Raw genomic sequence first — 23000 nt, forward strand, 5'->3', positions numbered from 1 at the left:
AGCTATTTTTTCAGCGTGCATGTTCACAACCAAGACATTACAACAGTAGCAGAGCAGCGCATCAAGCTGGAGCATTGAGGCACGTGGGTAAGTTTTTTTTCTGCACACATTTTCAGTTTGCTTTTTGATTAACTACATTGCTTTCAACAGTGTTGGTTCGGTTGCACAAAGAGAATTGCATCTTTATTCCGGAATTACCACTCTTAATAAATACGCTTGAATAAAGTAAATCGTATCTCAAAGAATTTACTGGGCCACTGGCGATTTTTACTGGGGCACATGCCCCAGTAAATGGGGTCTAGCGACGCCCCTGGTCACGCCTCTACTAACACACGCTTTGCCCCTGCTGTGTAAACACTGTCGATCAGAGTAGCTGTTAGCCATATTAGTTTGACCCTGAATCAGACAGAGAATGAAGAGGACACAGCTGAACCTCACGCCTGCTCTCTAAAATGGGTCACCAACCCTGTTCCTGGAGAGCTACCTTCCTGCAGAATTCAGTCCCAACCCTGATCAAACACACCTGAACCAATTAATAGTGCCTAAAGCAGCACTTGATAATTACAAACAGGTGTGTTTGGTCAGGGTTGCAACTGAAATGTGCAGGAAGGTAGCTCTCTAGGAACAGGGTTGGTGACCCCTGCTCTAGAATAAAACCTGACAAGTGTCTTTCTAACATATTCTGATTATGAGCATGTGTAAGTAATGTGAAACCTTCACTTACCTTTTGCAAGTTCGTTATTTGAGACGTAGAATGACAGAAAGCGGGCGCATAGAGAGACACTGCAGTACTGGTGACGATTGTGGGTTTTTACAGCAGTTTTGATGGATAAAAATGAATTTGTAGCTAAATTTTTAAAGATGCCAAACAGCATTCCCCATTGTTTACATCGTTGTTTATGTCCTTGCTACAACATATACTGTTAACGCTAGACACTGTGCATGTAATAGATCAATCTGAACAAATAAAAACACGTACAGGTTGTGGCTCAATCCACAGCTTCTTCTATTATGGTTGGATTTGCTCCTTCTTTGAGGAGTTTTAGCTGAATCCAGCACTGAACTGGGAGAGCTTCTGGAAGCTGTCCTTGGTCAAATGCTAGAGCTATATCTTTTTCACAATTCTCTGGAACATAATTAAACTTCAACTGTAAGCACTTCTCTCTTTGTGTAGTGTCCTTTGGAATTAAGCCCAAATACAGAAACAGAAAAAGCTCAGTGAAAATAGCAGGGTTTGGACACCACTTTAACTTTCTCTGCTATAACATTACAGCACCTCTTTCCTTGCCCTGTGGCTGTGCAGGATGTATGCACATGGTAAATGTGTGTAACCTCATGGGTTTATGATCTCATCAACCCAGATGCAGTTTTGTAGTCCCCAAACTTCGTTTGCTGTAGGTTTTGCTTAAGCTAACTCTGTAAAAGCCAATGTCTCACTTAGCATTCGACTTTGAACATCTTACATTCAGAGATGTTATTCAGACACAGCTACATTACACATCAACTCAAATTTAAAATATAATATCGTAGTGGAACACCCCTTTAAATGTTTAACTGCTCATATCTCACCTCACGCTGTTTTACCATCGCTAAACTCAAGTTCTTCATTTGTTTTCTGTGAGCAGTAAAGAATTCGTTTTTAAAAGTCTGTACTGTACATAGCGGCGATTGACGAGTTCTTTCAGAAATCATTTATAAAACCTTTTCTCATCCCAACAACCAGGGCCTTGCCGTAGGTGACATAGGTAGCTGCTATGCGAGCAAAATATTGAGGGTCACTGCATAAGAGGATGTTTTTGTAGAAGAGGATTTCAGCAAATCCAGACCACAGTGAAAATGAATGAACCAGTGTGTTCATGTAAGTCATAATGAAACGGGCAACATAAAACACTCAAGGATAACTTTAATTGTACCACATGACATTCACAGAGCTGTCAGATGACGTTTAGTCTTCATGCTTTACATTTAGTAAAAACAGAATATGGGTTATCAAATACACTCAAAGCAGGAGAGAACTGGCCAAATAAGACAGAAATACTAGTAATGCTGTTCAGAGTTGCATCAGACGCTTAGCATGTCATCCCTGAGTGCTCATCTTTCTGTTATTGTGAGTCCATGTCTATATTGCCTACTTGTAATGAGCTGCTCATCACTGCCGTGTTTTCTTTTCCGTCCCATCGACTTGTCCCTCTAGTTTGCTGATTCGGCTCTCCAGGCTCCCGTTTTTCCCTCCACCGCTGCTCGTTGCGACTGCGAATACGGCGCAGAGGAGCACCAGCAGAATCAGTCTCATTGTGGTGACTTCAGGTGATGCGACGTGGTCACTGACGATCCGCACAAACAGCCACACTACCACGACTGGCTTGACAAGCCAAAACACTCGCCTTACGAGGCCCACGGTGATTCTCAGCAGGAAGTACAGCAGATAGTAGCCAAGAACAGCCAGCAGAGCCCACTTTGTCACTGCAGATACACCCTCAGCGGTGAAATGAGGGATGGATATTATCTCTTTGAGAAAGACAAACAAACAAAAACAATGTTTAATCAGATGTATTTCTTGGGTTAACGAGAGCGGTGATTTCCTAAACAGAATCAACTCTGATTGGTCAAAATTAGCTTGACAATTTTGTCAACAAACTCACAAACGTCCTGTGGGTCCCTCAGAAACCTTAAGGCTTTTGCAATGGTTGTTAAATGGTTAAGGTTGTTGATAAGTTGTTGTAACTGACTATTACAGTAGATGGCAGGGTGTACTTGTGTGGCATATTGATGGTTGCTAGGGTGTTCTTCATGGTTGTTGCATTAAAGCTGTGCAGTTGCTTTTATTTTCTGGGTGACTGCTACAGTAGTTGGTTGCTAGAGTTTATTTGTTGGTTGGTAGATTTCTACGAGGATGTTCTGAGTGGTTGCTGGAAGATTGCTAAGAATAAACAGCTACAATTGTGCTAGGGACTTTTGGTGGATGTAGTTTGTTGGTAGTGTACTTGGTGGTGTAAAGGCTGATTTATACTTTTACGTTAAGCGCATGCACCTCTCAAAAAATGTAATGTGTAAATGTAGCGCAAGCTCTGTGATTGGTCGGCTTGGGAGCACTGACGGAGGTGAGAGCCGCGCGAGCATTGATGCAGCGAGTGTTTACAAGTGTGGAGTCCCGTGAAGAAGCTCCAGATGGAGACTGGCTGTTTTTATTTACCTTATGATTAAAGTTGTTGTACGTCCGCCAGTGCCTGCCTCAAAATGAGTGAATTTAAGCCACTTGTACATTACGGAAGCATTCAGAAAAAACAAAGCACCAGCGAAGAAACTCAACCTAAAGGAACATAAACACCAACTGCCAACTAGCGTTTAGGAAGTGTTATTGCAGAGCAACAGAATCAGCGTGCAGAAGTATAAATGCACTGCTACGCACAAGGCAGGCGCCGTGGGTCACGCCGATCACTTGACGCAGAAGTATAAACCAGGCTCAAATGTCATTGTGTTCTAGGTGGTGGCTACACATTGTTGTTAAGTTTGTTAAGGTTGTCCAGAGTGATTGCTAAAATTTGGTTGTTGGTAGTTTGTAGATGTGTTCTGGCTGATTTCCAATGGATTTAAGATGGCAAGGTGTACTTTGTAATGTAGGTGATTGCTAGGGGGTTCAGGTCATTGCCATAAGACTGCTACAGTTTTTTGTTGCTAGTTTTTAGGAGATAGCTACAAAGTTTGTTAAGAATTTCTGGGTAACTTGGTTAACTGCTTTAATTGGTTGCTAGGGCATGGTGTCTGCTGTAGGTGGTTGTTAGGGCATTCCTACCAAATTTGCTAATGTGCTCTGGTTGACTGCTAAGTAATTGGTTTCTATGCTCTTGGTTTTAATGTGTTCACTAGAGCATTATTCTAGGTTGCCCTAGTATTATTGTTAGTATTATTCAGCATCAGCCAATTGTAATCATATATTATATATATAGCTCAAAAATTCATTTTTAGTATAAAACAATAGCAGCAGTTATAATGATATAGAGAAACAATATCTTTGTGATCACTTTTCGAACATTTTTAGCTGATAATTAATAAAACACTCTAAGCTAGTCAACAATTGTTTGAGTATAAAGGGGTTGCACATCTTGTCCAGCTGATGGCGCTAATGCACCAAAAAATGCACCTCAAAGAAGAAGTGGGACTTTTAGCATGCCATCTTAGGGTAATTATAAAAAATGGTACAAAATGGTTTATGTAATAAATATGGATATTTTTTCATATGAATGAATTCACTAGAGTAGACCATTATTCACCCCCATGGAGCCATATGTGTCTGTTTCCTAAGGTGGATAACTTATCAGATCTCATTTGAACTACACGATTAAAAAAATAAAAACATCATTATAATTACAATATAAAAGACAAATATATATTTTTTAATATCTCTGATTGAATTTGACTGAAAGAATAAAGTCACGTTTACCTAAAATGAATTGAGAGTGAGTAAATCATGGTATAACTTTCATTTTCATTTAAATGTGCTAGAAATGCATAATATATCTAAGAATAATATATGATCATTTATTTGTTTTACATTTATTAATTTTATCCAAAGCATATTCACCCAACTTCTCTTGTATATTAACACTTTATTTTTAAGGAATACAATTCTAACTAATAACCGACAATTAACTAAGACTTTTGGTTCATTAAAGTACTAATTAACAGTGTATTAATATTAGTTAGGTAATAGTTGGGTTTAGGTGTTAGGTAAGACTAGGGATGTAGAATAAGAACAGACTTTATAAGCTTTATTAGTACTAATAAATAGACAATATCCTAATAATAAGATGGTAATAAGCCAGTATAGTTAATAGTGAGTGAATTGGTACTAAAGTATTACCATATATATATGAAAGAGAAGGAGAGAGACACAGATAATACGTAAACTAGTAAGTTGGACAACTATATGTTTTGTGTTGAGTCCCATCTAAAATGAAATTCCAGCTTCTTTCTTGAGAAGGGTCTGGATGCAGACATGATGCAATCTCATACTGATGAAATCTCACCAGTGCAGAGAATTCCTGCATTTAGAGTGCACATACTTCCTACTCTGAGTATATTTATTCCATTAGTGTTGTTTTTAATTAATAGGGGAATGTTATTAAAAAAGATCCTGATAAGTGTCTAATATATCCTGCACACAAGCCGAGTTTAGCGACTGCTAACTTGTTGACAGTAAATTCATTTTATGGCACTTTTATGTCCTTTGATCATATATCCAAAAATAAACTAATTTTATTTAAACTCCTCTTTCTTTGTCAAACTAACAATAAAAAATACTACTACAATAAAAAAATACTACTTTTCTATGATATTTTAAAATTATTATTCAACCCCCTTTTAGGTGTCAAAATCAAAGTTTTCACCTTGTCGCAGACCCAGACTTTCAAACTTCAACAATGAAAATAACATTTTAAAATATGATTCATCTGGCAACTATAAATTTACTTTAATTAAGCACTAGTGAAATCGTTTATAGAGCCCCTGTTATGGGTTTTTGAAAATAACCTTCCACGCAGTGTGCAATACAGGAACAAGTGAATGAAAACATCCAGCTCAGGTTTAAATCTGAAAGTGCTCCTGAAAACGATTGATTCTTTAACTAAATAGTCGAATCAGAGTCGAATAAATGAATCGGTTTGGGTTTGGATCTTCACCTGAACATATCGACATCGATACAGTACATCACCAAATATGTAGTACCGGATCACGTAAAACATGAACGCGCCTTTTCTTTCAACTAGCGGAGTGTGAGGGATCACGGGACTGATGGAGATTTTCTGTGGGGATTAAAAGTTCAGTTTTACAACAATACCACAGTATAGCCAACCTAGTGCTGTGTTTGTTCCTGACATTTTTCTGATTCTTGATACAATATCCTACCCTGCAGCGCGGGATTTGTCAGCCATTTACTATTACAGCAAGAAGCAGCAGAGACTATAATGTACGGGACTTCGTCAGTAACTGTTACAGTTCATATGGATCCATTTCTTTATCCTCTGGATCATAACATGTAAGTGTAATTTAAATGGTTGCCTCATTTTGTGTAGTCTGTAAAATATGTTGTAAGTTGTAATTGCCCCGCGCAGCTTGTAATCACTTATCTTTTATAGATCAGTGCTTGTTCTGTATCTCTCAGGTTAAAACTGTATTGGGCTTTTCACATAGTGAGTCCAAAACCGTGTTGAGAACGTGACGTGTGCTTCTTCCTTTAGTGATTTAAATGTGTTTCTGGCCCCCGTCAGCTGTTCCTACACACACGGCACTGTTCATTTTTGAAATAGTTCAACTTTTGTCACTGTGTGGATTAATACTGAATGTGTGTCGTTTTTATTACTTGGGGTTAGGGTCAAGAGTGATATGCTGGTGTTTAACTTTATTGCATTCCTGCATTGGGCTCTCACATACTCTCTGCTACTTCATAACCGTGGTAGGCGTTTCTCTCTGTCTCGCACTCAATGCAATCGACCAATCACAACAGACTGATTCATCAGACCAATCACAGCAGATTAGGCTCACGCATAGGACGGGCTTGGGAAAAAATGAATAGCTAAACGAATCATATGGGAGTCAATAGGATAATTAGGCAAAAATAAATGCGTAATATAAGACAATGAAAGTGTTTTTTGACCTTGCATACATATCAGCCTGTTGTCGGAGACACCCCAAAACAAAATATGACTTTTTATAATGCAAAATAGGGGCTTTTAAAATGTTTTATAGTTATTAATGTAAGATTACTGTAATTATAATTTTTTACACAAAATATAGGTGTAACACACAATATCAGTATAATTTTCACCACAACAGTAATGTCCCTTTAAAAAGATTGTGTGAAAGATTGTTTAAGTGGTTTCTGTGAAATTGAATAATGACATCAGAGAACATGTTCAAGATGGAGGGAATTTAAATTGTCATTAACAACACATCATGTAAATATTGCTTGATAAGGAAATACATTTATTCTACGTCATTTCCAAACAAGCTATACATTCAAAGGTGTTTCTAAAAACTTTTTTGTTCCACATATACAAGGTCACAGTCATTAATTTCAGGACAGCGTCAGGCAGCAGTGAATCTTTCTTTATTATTTAGTTATATTATAATATATACAGTATTCAGAGTAATAGTTGGAGATTGAAAGATAATGGAGGTACTTCATGTGATTTGAATTTTAGTTATCAATACACAGAATTTCTCTAAGAATAATGTTATCCATATTCAAGCTAAACAGTGTTTTGTTTAAATATTGAAATATGCCCTGTCTACGCCCTGAGAGGTGACTTTTACTCACCATTTGCTCCCGTAGCTCGGAGGATCTCAGACACATACACAGCAATGACATTCAGCCCACTGGCGGCTCCTTCTGCTACAAACTGCAGCACCATTTCGACAAACTAAATCAAAATTGAGAAGAAAAAAGCTATGTCAGAAGAGACTACGTAGTGTGCATTGTTGGTTTTCATACGAAAGGAAGTCTTTATCTGAACTCGTCTCAGAGATCACTGGCCATAGCTGATCATTAACCAGCCCACTGACTGAAGTGACACAATGCACATGTGATTTAATTAAAGGAGGGTTTAGGGTTTAGTACAAATTCTGTAGATTTCAGAAAAAAAAAAACTTGAACAAACTAAATTGTGTTTGCATTATAAAGCAAAGTGTATGTATATGTAGGTAAAACATTGCACCTTTTTTTTCACCTAGAACAGTAATATGAGATATTTGGTAAGCAGATCTCAGACCGCTAGCAAACAACATTTATGTGCTTCATAAGAATCAAAACAATAATGTAAAATGCTATAGACCTTTTTCACACTTTAAAACGTGTCCTGTTTAATTGAATATTTTCTGATAAATAAAATGACTATCAAATAATTTATGCTTGATTTACAGAAGACGATTCCAGTCAATACAACTACAAAATAGTGCAGAAACACAACTAAACATTTTGTGTTTGAATCGTGTCAAAATCATATATTTAAAATAATATTCAGGCTCTGCCAAAATCTGTTTGCCATTCACAACTCAACAATTCTACAAAACGTCAGCTATAATGTCAAATTAAAGAAAAACAAGTCAAACAGATGAAAACATAAGCTGCTTTTCAACTATTGGGCCACACTATTCTCTTTTCTTTGCCAGCTATGAAGAAACTTGTAGCCTGTAGATCAGTATGGGCTCAGACTGCTTAGTAATCATGCCACGCCATACCATGCTCACATGGGAATACAGCTGGAACCCTACCTGACAGCTGAAAGTTTTTAGACCTAATAGTGTGCAATGTTTGGTACAAAGCTTTCAGTTCAGCACGCATTCCAAGCCAAACAATTCACTGTGGTTATTTGTAAAATAGATATTTGTCAAATAAAGAGCGTAAAGTGTGTAAATATGTGAATATAGAAATGATGTACTGTAACACAGAATGTGCAGTTTTCCCCTCCTACACTTAAAGAAAATTAATTTTAGTCAGGTATATGCTTACCAAACTTATTGCAATATGGCTAATGGGTTAGGGCAAAAGTGTCGACCGACGTGTATTTGCACAGTTACACAATTTTGTCTTTCAACATTCTTTAACATTAAGACTCGACTTATTCTTTCACTTTTGGCACATTTTAAAAACCATAGTGTTCTGCAAGAGAATGCGGCTCTCATTAAAAACAACTGAAAAATACGCCTGCAAAGTATGTAATGGAGAAAAACAGAAGTTACTGTCACATGCAGGAATTATTCACTGTTTAAATTATTAGAGCACCGTTACACTATTCATTCCTGGCTGTGCCTGCAACCTCTGTCCTGATAGCCAGTGGGCGTTTTCCACTTTAAATGAGACTAGTTAGTCACTAATTAGTTACTACCTAATTAAATAGTATTGTTGAATCCAGCAGATCTGTTCTTTTCACAGAAAATATGAACAAAAAGTAAAAAAACCTGGTTCCATATATCAGGGTTTCTGCAGGTTTCACCATGTCAAATTAAAAACTTTTTAAGACCACGAGGAATACAATTTCAGACCTATAGGGCTAAACACTGAGGATTTTTTAATGGCCAAGCAGAAAAAAAATACTTGCCCCATTAAAAAAAAAACTAATTGTAAATAGTTATTTCTTAGCCACATATTTAAATAATGTGTCAAATCAAGGTGACCATACTGTAGTTGTAAATACATTTTTAACATAACTTTAAAAAATAAATGGATGCGCAGCAGACTGTAGAGTATTAGATATAAATAAAGTTTTGCTAAAAGTTTTATTAAGATGAATTGTTGGTGATTTTTTTTGTTTGTTTTTATTTTATTTTTATTTTTTTTGTGTGTGTTACTGGAGATTTTTATAGACTTTCGTATGCCCATACTGTACCATTCCTACTCTCTCAGCGAGCTGCGGGTGATGCCGTCAGCCCCTTCTCCGCCTCTGAGTGCTCTCAGCATAGTCCTCGTATGTGCATACATAAAGCGTATATAAATACCCATTTATTAACCATAGTCTATTATACAAACAGAAACAGTTGGACGTGATGACGTCACTAATATGCAAATGCGACTTTTCCGTGCAGAGCTTAGCGCCATTTCATTAAAAATAGTCGGCAACATTGTTGGTGATTTGATCGACTAGGGAGCTTTGGATAAATAAAGAAAAATTAAGGCCCATTTAAAATGATTTACGACTTAAAAGACAATATTTGTGTGAATTTAATACTTTTTAAGGGCTAAAATTTAGTTTTTAAATTTGAAATTTAAGACTTTTTAAAACCCTGCGGATACCTATATATTTTTTTCCTTTGCATTTGTTTAGAACTATTACAATATTACATTTCTTTTTTTATAAAGTACTGATTTTGTTTTATATCCTGACAAGAAGACACCACAGAAGATGGCTCAAGTAGCTCCATAAAAGTTCAAAGTAAAGCAACCATCGTAGATTATGATTTTAGTTTGAATACGTTAAATCAATTAATAAGTTTCATTCTTTTTCGGTGTATTGAAATATACCAAATCATGACACCAATGTGTCATGTTGTGTCACCAAACCATTAGAACCATTTGGCCCAATAGACAAAAAAGCAGGCTGTAGTCGTTCATACATATAGAAACAATTGATATATTTATTGCAAATCGCACTTTCATACAACTTGTGCAGGATGATAAAGATTTCACAGTTTCATGCCATGCTCATTCAGTCGTCTGCAATCTTGAAAATATGTGAGGAAAAATCTGAGTTGTCTGGAATGCAGCATTAATCCTAATCTGAAGTAGGAGCTAATTTAGTCACCCAAAATATGTTCCCAAAACTAAAACCATTCCCAGTTAATTTCATTGCCAAATGACAGAAACTTCCTCCTATTGTATATGTGTTAAAGATTACTACAGTGCAATGGTGTTTTGCTTCCTAAAATAACGTTAATAAGAAACCTTTTTACTTTAAGGAATCTTGCTGAATAAAAGGTTCTCTACACTGTAAAGAATTATGAGCAATACTATGCAAATGTCAACCTTGCCATGAAAAAAAGTTTTCACCAAAATATGGAAACCGTTTCACAAAGTTTTTTATTGTGTAAGCAAGTATTTTACAGTACTTTAGAAATGCTCGGAAATGTCTGTGTCAATTTTTTCAAGCTATTATATTTGATTTAGTAAAATCACACAAGTGGCAATTTCACATTGGTCGCTTTTTCCAAATGCTAAAATATTAAATAAAATAAATTCAAACCTGTTTGTTCTATGGTGAGCCTACTTTTATCCTTTTGGTTAGAATTCACAGAATTTCTGCAAGTATGTTGTATATACTGCGAACTCAATAACTTTTTTGGTCACACCCATAACACATGTTTATTTTGCACGTTTAAAGTACAAAACATGTTTACAGATTGATATTTTTCTGCTCCTTTAACTCAGTTCTTCTGTAAAATAGATGTTTCAATATAATGTTAACATACTTTTTATGCAAGTTTATGTTTTGGTTTTTACTGCTAATGTCACATTCATTACGCTGGAATTGCTCTTATATGAACAATTAGACAGCTTATGTTTTAGTTCATTGTAACTGAAGTTTGTCCTGCGCGCTTGCGATTTTTTAGGTACTTGTTTAGTTTGGTGCTTTAACCTTATCGTTACTATTATTCAAAAGAAGGTAGTGATTCGCACTCAATTGCTTCGTACTGTTTTTATTTTTACTTTTTCTTACATTTTACGGGTGATAACAGACAAACAGACGTTTTGGCACAAAGCCTTCCTCAGTGTGGCTTTGTGCCGAAACGTCTGTTTAGTTCATTGTAACTCATTAAACTTGGTTAATCATATTCTAACTTAATTTTATAAGTTATGTATGTATGTATTTTAAGTCAGTTTAACATAATATAAGTTCAATTGACTAAGATTAGTTTGATTCATCTTAAAAATTTAGGGCAACCAGGATTTTTTTTATAGTGTACAGGTTGAAGCAAGGTCATTCAAGGAAACCAACATATGTCATTACAGAACATTTCTATTAGTGTTTGAAAGGCTAATTATGTTAGTCGTAATCTTTAATGATATTTGTGTGGCAGGACACCACAACACAAATAGAGCTACTTGTCAAAGTTAGCATGCAGGCAAAGCTGTCAGAGTGACAGCTGAACACCCCTCTTAACATTATCAAACACATGCACCCTCTACCAAAACCACACATACATTACTGCTGATCAAATATACACACTCTCGAACGAAAAGGTCATCTTATTTGGTGAAGGACAAACGTAAACAAACAGAAAGAGTGTGCATGAATTCATGAAGGGAGTTAATAGCCGGATAATCTATACAAAGCAGCATTGTTTGCCATTCTGGGCGTAAGCCACCATCACTTACACACCTGTTCTGGCATTTGTTTCTTCTTGGTAGCAGTTGTCAATTTCACAGACAAAGATGGGCAGTGTGCTTGTCAAAACACGTGTACAGATCAGTTAATGCAGCCGGTTTGACATGAGCTCAGACACTTATACTTGTTCTTACCATTGCAAAGGAATAGATGTTCTCTGGGCCAAACACTGAGTCAAGGTACAAGACCGCATTCTGAGTCAAAGAGAGGTGGGTGAGGGGGACATAAGCAGAGTAAATTAGGACAAAGGATGAGTGAAGGAGATGAGGGGGTTAAAAGGGATTAAAGCAACATGACAGAGGGACAAAAGTGGGGTGAGAGCCATGAATACCACATACCAAAGGTTTTAGCATTTGTTAGGGAATTAAATGAAGGTCCTGTTAGAAGGTGATCTGAATTAAAATGTTTAATAACTATTCACTTCACCATAACAGAGGAAGTTTCTCCTATATATGTCTTTGGTTTGAATTGTGTCTCAGGTTTCTCAGATTTTCTTCTGAGGCAAAAGCCTTATGTAAAAAGTGTTTCTGGTTATTAAAGTGTGCTCATTCTTTTTTATAAATTCACACATTGCATTGTGACAGGCTAAATGAAATCTGTATGAAATCACAATGTTTTCTATATTTAGCAAATGAAACAAAGTAACTTAAATAAGCCAATCACTATGCAGTCTGTAGGACCATAAAATATCAACAATATTTTCCTGTAAAGGAATGTCATAAGCATATTTCAGAAATACTCTAATAATAATAATAATAATAACAAAACAGTTTTACCTCAACACAAATCTGAATTGCATGTGTGCCAACAATGGACTCCACGTATCTTCTCAATGCGTCCAGAGGCTCCAGAATAAGAGATCCTGAGGTAAACTCTTCAGTCAAGCCATGGCACAAAACTGAACGAACCAGAACCAAAAACATAAAGAACAGCAGCTTTTCTGAAAGTCTCGAGACGACGTTGTGAACAGCCATCCTTAAAACCCGGATTAATACACGACTCTCAAATACAAAACAATCAAAGTGCAGCAATAATAGCTTGTCAGCTCTGTCCAGCTATAGTCGCCCTTGTTTTATTTTATTTACCTTGAAAAGATGTACGAATAAAAACCTGCAGGTTTAAATACAGTCCTTTTTATACCTAGTTCATGGCTATGTTAAGACTTGCTTTAAAAAACAATTGGCAAACACGGAACACTATTAGTTGGCACAGGCTGCGCGTGTAACTAAAAAGTTCACTGAGGGAGTCGCTAAAGTAGCCGGGCACGCGCTTGCCAAGGGCACTTAAAAATAGCGCCTGGATGACTGTATATGGTAGGCAGGCTATCTATCGTACAACGAAGTGTTAAGACGAGAAATGGAAAATAGGCTCTCAAATGTGCGCCTCTCTACATAAGAAATATTGGTGTTTATTCTGACAAAGCGATGCGTTTCGAATCCGAGATAAATCCTGTGTAAGGATTAAGGAAAAGGTGTCCGATGTGCTCAGTCGTCACCGCGGACAGAAGTTTGAATACTTTTGTGTTGTGTGACTGCAGATATAATATGCCTCCGCCTCCTGCATTCCTGTGCCATGAAGAATCCCGTTCACACAGTTGTTCAGCGACAGCACCGCTCGCTCCAGGACACGAGGCGTTGCAAGATCAATTTGGCCGGAGGTGCGGTGCGAGCAGATCTGCAGGCTGGGACGTGCGTTTCGTTCTGTTTACATGGGGTAATTGAGGAGTGAATATGAAAACAAAAAAGGCAGAATATGTATGATTAAAAACAGAGTTTCTTGTATTTAAAAAAATATAATTATAATTTTGAATGGTTCACGAAGAAGGTTATTAGGTTCATTCCGCTGTGGCATTCCCTGATAAACCAGGGACTAAGCCAAAGGGAAGCGAGGGAGTGTTCCCCCTTAAATCACAATTTTGCATTTTTCACTGTAATGATGTATCTTGCAACTTTTACAGTACAGTGAGTATGGAAAATATTCAGACTCCCTTAAAATTTTCACTCTTTGTTATATTGCAGCCATTTGCTAAAATGACTTAAGTAAATTTTTCCTCATTAATGTACACACAGCACCCCATATCGACAGAAAAACACAGAATTGTTGACATTTTGCAGATTTATAAAAAAAAAAAGACAAACTGAAATATCACATGGTCCTAAGTAATCAGATCCTTTGCTGTGACACTTGTGTATTTAACTCTGCTGTACATTTCTTCTGATCATCGCTACACCTTCATTTGAGTCAAGCTGTGTTTGATTATACTGATTGGACTCGATTTGGAAAGTCACACACCTGGCTAAAAGACCTTACAGCCAGAGGCGGACTTAACAAATAAGCGAGGTAAGCAGCCGCTTAGGGCCCCAAGAAATAAGGGGGCCCAAACCAATGCCAAGAAGCCTATATTAATCAAATAGCTCTTTTATAAATTTTCTATCATATGTTGGAAAATCTGTCTCTAATCGTTAAAAATTTAATGTTATTACTTTTTTCAAAACCGGGGACCCCCATGAAAATCCTTCAATGCTGCACTTTCACAAGGTTTGAGTGGTTCAAAGACGCTGAGATAATGTTGAACATATTGCCAGTCTATCAGCATTCAGAGTAGAGCTGAGGTAGAGGCCGGCACAGTGTGCAAGAGGAAGAATTTTGAAATAAGAAAAAAAGATTAACGCATCTACCTCTGTGTTCTTGCTTTCTGGCCAAAACACCTGTCAAATGCTGAGCGCAATTACAGAGAGAAAAAAAAAATCAATAAATCTATAGAGAATGTTTTGAGTTTTAATGCTATGAAAACCAAACGAGCTTACAGCTCACAGTGCATGTCAGAGCAATTGAGAATCATAAGGTCAAAGGAACTGCAAGACAGAAATGTTGAAAGGCACAGGTGTGGCCAAGGTTACAAAAAATTCTGCTGCACTTAAGGTTTTTAAGAGCACAGTGGCCTCCATAATCCTTTAATGGAAGACATTTGGGAGGACCAGAACCCATCCTAGAGCTGGCCATCTGGCCAAACTGAGCTATCGGGGGAAAAAGAGCCTTGGTGAGAGAGGTAAAGAAGAATCCAAAGATCACTGTGGCTGAGCTCCAGATATTCAGTCGAGAGATGGGAGAAAGCTGTAGAAAGTCAACCATCACAGCAGCCCTCCACCAGTCGGGGCAGTTTGCTAAAAACATAAGAAGAACTCTAAGATGGTGAGAAATGAGAACTTTTTTATTCTAAGTGGTGTGTGTGGAGAAAACCAGACACTGCTAAACGACTGTCCAATACAGTCCCTGCAATGAAGCACGGTGGTGGCAGCATCATGCTGTGTTTTTCAGCTGCAGGGACAAAACGACTGGTTGCAATCAAGGGAAATATGAATGCGGCCAAGTACATGGGGTATCCTGTGGTAACCTCCTCCAGAGTGCTCATGACCTCAGACTGGGCTGAAGGTTTACCTCCAACCAGACAGTGACTCTTTACACAGCTAAAAATAACAAAGGAGAAGCTTCTCAACAACTCTGCGACTGTTCTTGAATGACCCAGCCAGAGCCCTGACTTATAACCAATTGAGCATCTCTGTAGAGAGCTAAAAATGGCTGTCCTGTCCACCCCATGGTTACCATCCAGCCTGACAACTGAAGAGGATCCACAAATTTAGGTGTGAAAAACATGTTGCAACTTTCTCGAAAAGACTCATGGCTTTATTAGATCAAAAGGGTGCTTCTACCAAATACTGAGCAAAGGGTATGAGTTCTTAGGACCATGTGATAATAGTTTTTCTTTTCTAATAAATCTGCAAAAATGTCAACGATTCTGTGTTTTTCTGTCAATATGGGATGCTGTGAGTACATTATTAAGAAAAAAATGAACAAATGATTTTAGCAAATGGCTGCAATATCACAAAAAATGAAAAATGTAAAGGGGGTCTGAATACCTTCCGTACCCACTGTGTAAACATGTATATAGCCTATATGTATGTGCTTGCGTGCGGTTAAAAAATAATGGAATTATAAGAAAATCTATAAATTTGCAATTAAATTCAAAGGTTTTCACACTTTTGATTTGTAATCCTGAGTTTCAATACACATTCTATAAAAAATTCAGGTTATCTCAGATTTTTTTTTACACATCAAAACTGAGAGATTTAAACTCAAACTAAAATATCTCAAGGGCAAGATCAAACTGCAACTACCCCTTTAAGCTTTTACAACTTGATGCACTCTTTAAGGAGCAAAAAAACAGTTCACACCCAAAAACTATTCTTTCCTCATTTACTCTCTTCACTTGTTCCAAACCTGTTTACCCTTCTTCCTTATGTTGACCACAAAAGAATGCATTTCGAAGAAAGCTGAAAACTTTCTTAAACATTGGAAGGTTAAAGAAACCACAGTATTTGTTTTTTCCTACTGTGTCAACTTTTACAGGTTTTAAGCTTTCAAAATATTTTCTTTACTGTTAAACAGAAGACAACAACACTCAGTCACTCACCAATACAATTCTGAAAAGAGAGATTGAAATAAAAAGAAATCGCTAAGCATCAAATCTTTCTTTAAAGCTAAATGCTAATTCATTTCATTTTCACAAATTAAAAATATAGAGACTTTGTTGTAGGTTCAAAGCCACAGCACCACAGTACAAAGACTTTATTATAACATTATTCCAAAGCAGAGGCATTGATTCTTGAAAGGGGACAACAGTTCAACAGGCCATAAAATGTACTTTTTCAATCACATATAAACATACTACAAATGAATATCTGTGAAAATTTTAATAAGGAGTCATAATGAATTTACATACATAGATTTTTAATGTATTTCAATGAAGCATTTGCACATCCATCACTACAGGCAGTCAAAAAAAGTAGACAATACAAAAATTACAATACAAGCTTTTCAGCAAATGAACCACTGCCCAGTTGACTAGACAGCTTGTTTTCAAAGACAGGTCTGTAGGCTCACTCGTGTTCATGGGTTCACATTGGTTCTGGGTAGTTAAGTTAATGTTAAGCTGGAATGGGAGATCTGGTCGAGGCAGTTTTAACTCAAAGAAAGTCAACAAACCTTGAGGACAGTCCTTGAGGCAAGCAGCAGCTTTTGTGAGAAACGTTGGCTAAGACAGACCTGTGGAATGTGACCGGGTTAGTTCTGCTAAACCGATGCTGGGACGTCTAATCAACATGTCGGTTGTTTTCTGAAGAGCGAATCAAATGGAATGTAAAACACTTGATGCTCGGCCAATACAGGACATGCTCCAACTGCAGAACAATGCTGAGGAACTGGACCAAACAGATGCAGATGCTGTGATTCACAAGCCTCATCCGATGTATATGCGGTGGAAGTCGTTGGCACCAAATGCGGCATTGCACTTTGGGCACTTTCTCTGACGGGTGTCGTAACGTGTCTTCACGCACTCGAAACAGAAGACGTGGAAGCACTTTGTCAGAACTGCATCTTTTACACGTGAATTGCAGCATGGACAAGTCAATCGGGCCTAAAGTACAGAAAACAAAAAAGATCATTTAAAGCCGTGGACACAAAACTATTTGTGATCCTTCATAAAAATGAACATAAATGACCTTGTATTCGTTTATTTCTTCATTCAGGATCTCATCTCCATTTCGAATGTTCTCTGCCGGTTTCTTGGCCTTCTCTATCTTCCTGCGGAGTTTGGATATGTCCTCCTAAAAAAGACAAATTAATAAATGGCATCATGTTAAAATAAATTCACAAAATAGTCCATATGTCTCTTTCAGAAATTTTCCACAATTGTGTTATTGATATTGAAGTTTGGCGAATTCTGACCTACAAAATCACATAGAAAGAAGATGCCTAAATTATAGTTAATAGTATACAGCTAACTATAGTATAGCTTGTTTTCTCCATAAAAACACAGTTTTAAACTAATTCGATATCACAATCGATATTTTAGAACTCTTTGCAGTCTTTAACTGTTTGTCTTAAGGATATTAAATGTAGCAGGGCAAAAAAAACTTCAACTTAATAACGAAAAAACTGAGGTTATTTTCTTTGGCCCCTCAAAAACAAGAATGTTTTATATTGGGGGCTTAGAAAGTGTCCATATGATTAATCTCAAGTGAAAAATCTAGCAGTTATCTTTGATTCTGAGCTTTGTCTAGAAAAACAAACGAGCTCAGTGGTTAAGAATAGTTACTATCAGCTGAAGATCATCTCAAATCCATTCTTTCCTTTCAAGATCTGGAAAAAGTCATACATGCTTATATCACATCTCTCCTAGACTATTGTAATTCCTTATATATTGGTCTCCCTCAATCTTCATCGGCACGCTTGCTGTTGGATCAAAATGGGGCAGCTAGACTTTTAACAGGCACCAAAAAATCATGCTAGTTTTGGCATGCCTTCATTGGCTTCCTGTTAATTTTAGAATTCAGTTCAAGATTTTACTTATTGTTTTAAAAGCACTGAATGGGCAAGCATCTTCTTATATAACTTATTAATCTACAGTCAACTCCTCGGCCCCTTAGATCGTCAAATAAAAATTTTACTGCAAATTCCTCTGTAACGACTTAAACTGAAAGAAGATAGAGCCTTTGCAGTCGCTGCGCCACATTTGTTTGATATTACGAGAGCTTCTTCTATCTCTATTTTTAAGTCCAGACTTAAGACACATTTTTATTCTATTGCCTTCCCAGGCTTTTAATCTTAATTTTGCATTGTTGCTGTCACACTATTATTCTAAAATCATGAAATAACAATAAAAGTAATAATAAGAATGAGTACTATGGTTTTGCTCAGCACTTTGCTCAGTGCCAAACTGAAGTTAAATGTGCTTTAAAAATAAACTTTACTTACTTACAATCACTACAAATAAATACTAATACTTGATAGAATATATTATGATCATTATAAAAACTCTTTAACTTGCATTCCAATGCAGGGTCCATACCAGGCGCGAAGCATCATGTCACTAGTTCTACATAACTCGCAGGATTATGTCTGCTCAATTTGAAATATTTTATATTTTGAGGCAAATTCCACAAGTTCATGGCGAATACATTGCTTGTTCTGCTTCATCTGTGTCCCCTGGTTGAAATTTGACTCCGTTCATGCATTTGCATTGACTTTGTAATATGTAATCTGCTAGCCGGCAGCTAGCTCTCTGCAACTCTCACATGGTCCCCCACTGAAGCTAAGCAGTGGGAAAAGCTTTTCCATGTGGGAAAGCTGGGCTGCTGCTGGAAGTGGTGTTAGTGAGACCAGCAGGGGGCGCTCAACCTGCAGTCTGTGTGGGTCCTAACACCCTAGTATAGAAAAGGGGATTCTACTGTTCAGTGAGTGCCCTCTTTCGAACCGAGGTCCTGACTCTCTGTAGGTCGTTTAAATCGCAGGATGTCCTTTGTAAAAGAATTGGGGTTTAATCCCAGTATCCTGGTCAAATTTGCCCACTGGCCTCTTTCCATCATGGCCCCCTAACGTAACATAATTGGCTACATCACTCCTCTCCACCAATCAGCTGGTGTGTGGTCTGGCACAATATGGCTGCCGTCGCGTCATCCAGGTGGATGCTGCACACTGGTGGTGGATGAGGAGATTCCCGCCAATGTGTAAAGTGCATTGAGTGTTCAGAAAAGAGCTATACAAATGTAAGGAATTAATCTACTTAAACTTAAATTTGCATTTGGTGTGGAAACAGCATATCTTTTTTTAAATCAATTTCATGGGTTAAATTGTGTTCCTGATACTGGTTTTAATGATAACTAATTGACAAAATCTCAATCAGGCCATTATGATGCCTGTTAAATGGTTAATCCAAATAAAAAAAGATATATGTTGCAATGATAATACTTTATATTCGTGCTCTTTTATTTTGACAGGTTCCAGTTTAATTAAATAAATGTGCTTCATAGGTATAGCCACACTGCACTTTTTGCATTGACTTTCATTCACATGCATGCAAACGTTTGAGATTGGAAGTGCAAGCTTATGCGAAAAGATTTGCATTTTGCTACATTCCAAAATTCTAGCTTGGTAAACTCTGACCTGCGATTTTGACACAAACAGAATCATTATGTGACCTCTCTGTACGCAAATGTAATTCTTAAAGTTTAATGTGATCGCAGCTCTGTTATTCATATGACATATCTCAGAATACTCACCTGTGCACGTCTGGCATTGAAAGACTCCTTCTCTCGTGAAATGCTGTTCTCAATCACCTCTTCTCTGACTGAACGCAACCTCTGCTGCACCCCTTCCAGCTGAGTCCGCACCTCCTCCGACAGCAGCACAGAGTCTTGCGCCTGAAACCGACAGGCAGCGAGATATGTGCTGTTAAGATGAGCTGTAGATAACCTCCATGACATTTACTGTTTGTTGCAGTACCTTGCGTTTGTTCATCTCTAATGCCTGCGTGCGAAGCCCCAGCTCTCTCTCTGCTGCGCTGATGGTGCCCTGCAGGAGGCGCTCTTTCTCTTCCAGCTTCCGAACCACCTGTAGCTGAGCATCCACCTGAGACAAGAACAGAAGGGTATTATTAAGTTAACGCTATACAATAAGAATGTTTTAGGTATTGTTGAAGTATTTAGAAACAATGAACGATACATTATAGTGTTTATTCCTCTTTATGTAAATGTAAACTGTTTTTAGTTCACGTTAACTCACAGCAGGGACCAGACCAGATTTCTTGTGGCGCGGGAATATATATCTGAATAAAGCGCGGGAGAGGTCGGTTACAGGTGTAAATTAAACGGGAGGGGGCGGTCTAACAGTATCGCTCCCGACACGCGAGCACGTGTATGTGTGTGTGTGAAAGAGAGTGTGAAGCTGTGTTTAGCTTGTTTGTTGCTGTCTACAGTTATATGTGTGTGAATGAGAGAGAGAGAGAGAGCTTCGTGCTGTCTATGTATGTGTGTGAATGAGAGAGAGAGAGAGCGCTTTGTCCTGTGTGTGTGTGAATGAGAGAGAGCGTGATGCTGTCTGTGTGTCACTTGCTTGGTGTTGCGTCTGTGTTTTACAGACAGCTTATTACAGGCTGTCTGGATTCTGTATAGCTGGGTAGTTTTTGGTTTTGTTTTGTTTTTCAGTTTTAAAATATGAATACTTCTAGTGCTTCTGGATACACTGTATACTGTCCTTTCATATAAAAAAAATATAATACCGTACCCAGTATGTTATATTAATATGAACACAAAAAGAAAGCAGAATAAAAAAAAACAACTCTTTAAAAATGTAATATTATTTTGTTTCTGCAATTCAAATTTCAAGCCGCAAATTTCACCCCTTAAATGAAAAGCTTATTTTATTATACAAAAATAATTGACCCTGTATAGCTTGTTCATTGGCAGGCAGCAACGGTGAGCGCACAAAACTAGTGCTTTGATTGGTCAGATCTACTGTCAATCAAACTCCTGGCAAAGGTCAGTTGATTCAAGAATTTATTTTAGAAGATGACATCAGCACTAAACATGAAGCTCAGCTCACCCACCTGTGTTTTAAGTGTGAGCAGCTGGTCAGCGAGCTCCTCTTTCTCCTCTTTGAGGAGTTTGTGGATCTGGTTGGATTTGATGCGCTCGCTCATGAGTTTGAAGTTGGCATCATCTTTCTCTCTGAGCTGCTGCATCAGACGGATGTTCTGTTCCTGCATGTCCTCAAACGCCTGGCCCGTCACGTCCATTTCACTCAGCAAAGCATCTTCCTCCTGAGAGACAGAAAGATTGACTCATTCAGAATTAACACTGAATTTTGCAGCAAAGTGTTTGTCATTCATTGCTCGGTGTTAAGGTCTTTGCACACAGAAATTTTCATGAGTTTTTTGTATTAATATCTGAAAAATTTATCACGCACACACCAAACAGCAGCAGGGGAGAGCTAAAGTCACTGAATCCAGCATATAGTTCTCAACTGTCCACCACATTCTGGCTTTTTTATGCATTGTGTTTCTCAAAGATATCTGTGGCGTAAGTGATGGAATTCTGTATTTTGCTTTTTACTTGTATGGTGACCTCAAACTGTCAAAACACCTCTCAAAGCGCTTTTTCGGATGTAAAAAGTAAAAAAAAAAAAATCAAACCGGATCCAATTTTTTTATGAATGTTTCAGATGCAGTGTGTCAATACAAGGCTGAATTTATCTTTCAACACGTGAAAATTACAAACAAAAATTGCGGATTCAGTGTGCTATAACCTTTAGTCTGACACTTTTGTGTGAATCAGAGCTCTACCTGCTTGGCAAGAGAGAGTTTCTTATTAAGAATATCGATCTGCTCCTCCACAGAGCGGATCTTTCTGAGAGCTTCTTCATCTGCCATCTTCTTTCCTTCTCTCCTTTCCCTCTCCTCCAGCTCTCGCACCCTCTGACGGAGCTCTTCTGCCTACAAAACACGCACACAAGTTTTATAAGAGCAAGTTTAGGACTTTAAGACCTTTGTAAGACCATGAAAATAACATAGAACAATTTAAAGCACAAGAGCAGCTCACAGATGGTTCTTTAAACTTTTGTTGTAGCTACTGATCACATACAGCAAAAAGTGATGTTTCCTAATACAGTTTCTGTCTTGTTTTCAATTACAAATGTCTTAAGATTTTGGAAGAAATATTTTTTTTTTATTAAATGAATCAACAAATATATGATTAATATTTGATTAATACAATAATAAATATCAGCCAGTGAGCTTAAAAAACAGTTGTGATGAAAAATCCTTCAAGAAATTGATTCCGAGGTATAACAGTTAACAGTAAACAGTGCTTTAGCTAGTTTTAACACCGAGTTTAGCCACATTTTTACTACTAAAATCCAGAACTTTTCCAGAACTTTCAAGCACATTTTCATGACGGAATGTTGTGTGACGTTACGAAATGGTAAATAATAAAAAAAGCATTAACGTTCAAATTTATAACAGCATATCATAGAACACGCAACAATCTATTTTGTTTAAATTAGTTTTTATATCTATGTAAAGTTGATATTGATAATGCTTAGAGAGCACTAACAATGTGAGAACAAGTTTTTAGCCAAGGACAGAAAAGAAGTAAAGACAACTAACCTATGATCAAGTTTGGGCTGCACAATATATGCTTTCAGCATCAATATCACAATGTGTGCATCTGCAATAGTCACATAATAATGGAGTAAACGTTTATCATCTGCATGCATTTTTAAAGAGATAGT

General features: G+C 37.3%; 2 protein-coding genes across 5 annotated transcripts in view; both read right to left on the reverse strand.

The window, feature by feature from the left end:
* The window catches only part of si:dkey-74k8.3, a 64965-nt gene extending 51575 nt beyond the window's left edge, over window positions 1-13390 (reverse strand). Inside the window, exons 1-4 of one of the 4 annotated variants that reach the window (XM_087281470.1) lie at window positions 12653-13390; window positions 12011-12070; window positions 7316-7418; window positions 1887-2508 (exon numbers count right to left, since the gene is read on the reverse strand). In XM_087281470.1, coding sequence (XP_087137596.1) covers window positions 2150-2508; window positions 7316-7418; window positions 12011-12070; window positions 12653-12850 — 720 coding nt within the window. In that variant the 5' untranslated portion in view covers window positions 12851-13390 and the 3' untranslated portion in view covers window positions 1887-2149. Of the gene's footprint in view, window positions 1-1886; window positions 2509-7315; window positions 7419-12010; window positions 12071-12652 lie in introns of those variants that run through there. The other 3 variants (XM_087281471.1, XM_087281472.1, XM_087281473.1) reach the window with 3 other exon arrangements.
* Window positions 13391-16467: 3077 nt separating this feature from the next.
* The window catches only part of rnf20 (ring finger protein 20, E3 ubiquitin protein ligase), a 30824-nt gene continuing 24291 nt past the window's right edge, over window positions 16468-23000 (reverse strand). Inside the window, exons 17-22 of the mRNA NM_001256175.2 lie at window positions 22054-22203; window positions 21319-21531; window positions 20217-20342; window positions 19994-20134; window positions 17435-17539; window positions 16468-17349 (exon numbers count right to left, since the gene is read on the reverse strand). Coding sequence (NP_001243104.2) covers window positions 17173-17349; window positions 17435-17539; window positions 19994-20134; window positions 20217-20342; window positions 21319-21531; window positions 22054-22203 — 912 coding nt within the window. The 3' untranslated portion in view covers window positions 16468-17172. The remainder of the gene's footprint in view (window positions 17350-17434; window positions 17540-19993; window positions 20135-20216; window positions 20343-21318; window positions 21532-22053; window positions 22204-23000) is intronic.

The sequence above is a fragment of the Danio rerio genome, chromosome 14 (assembly GCF_052040795.2).
Source record: "Danio rerio strain M-AB ecotype USA chromosome 14, GRCz13ab, whole genome shotgun sequence".
NCBI lineage: Eukaryota > Metazoa > Chordata > Actinopteri > Cypriniformes > Danionidae > Danio > Danio rerio.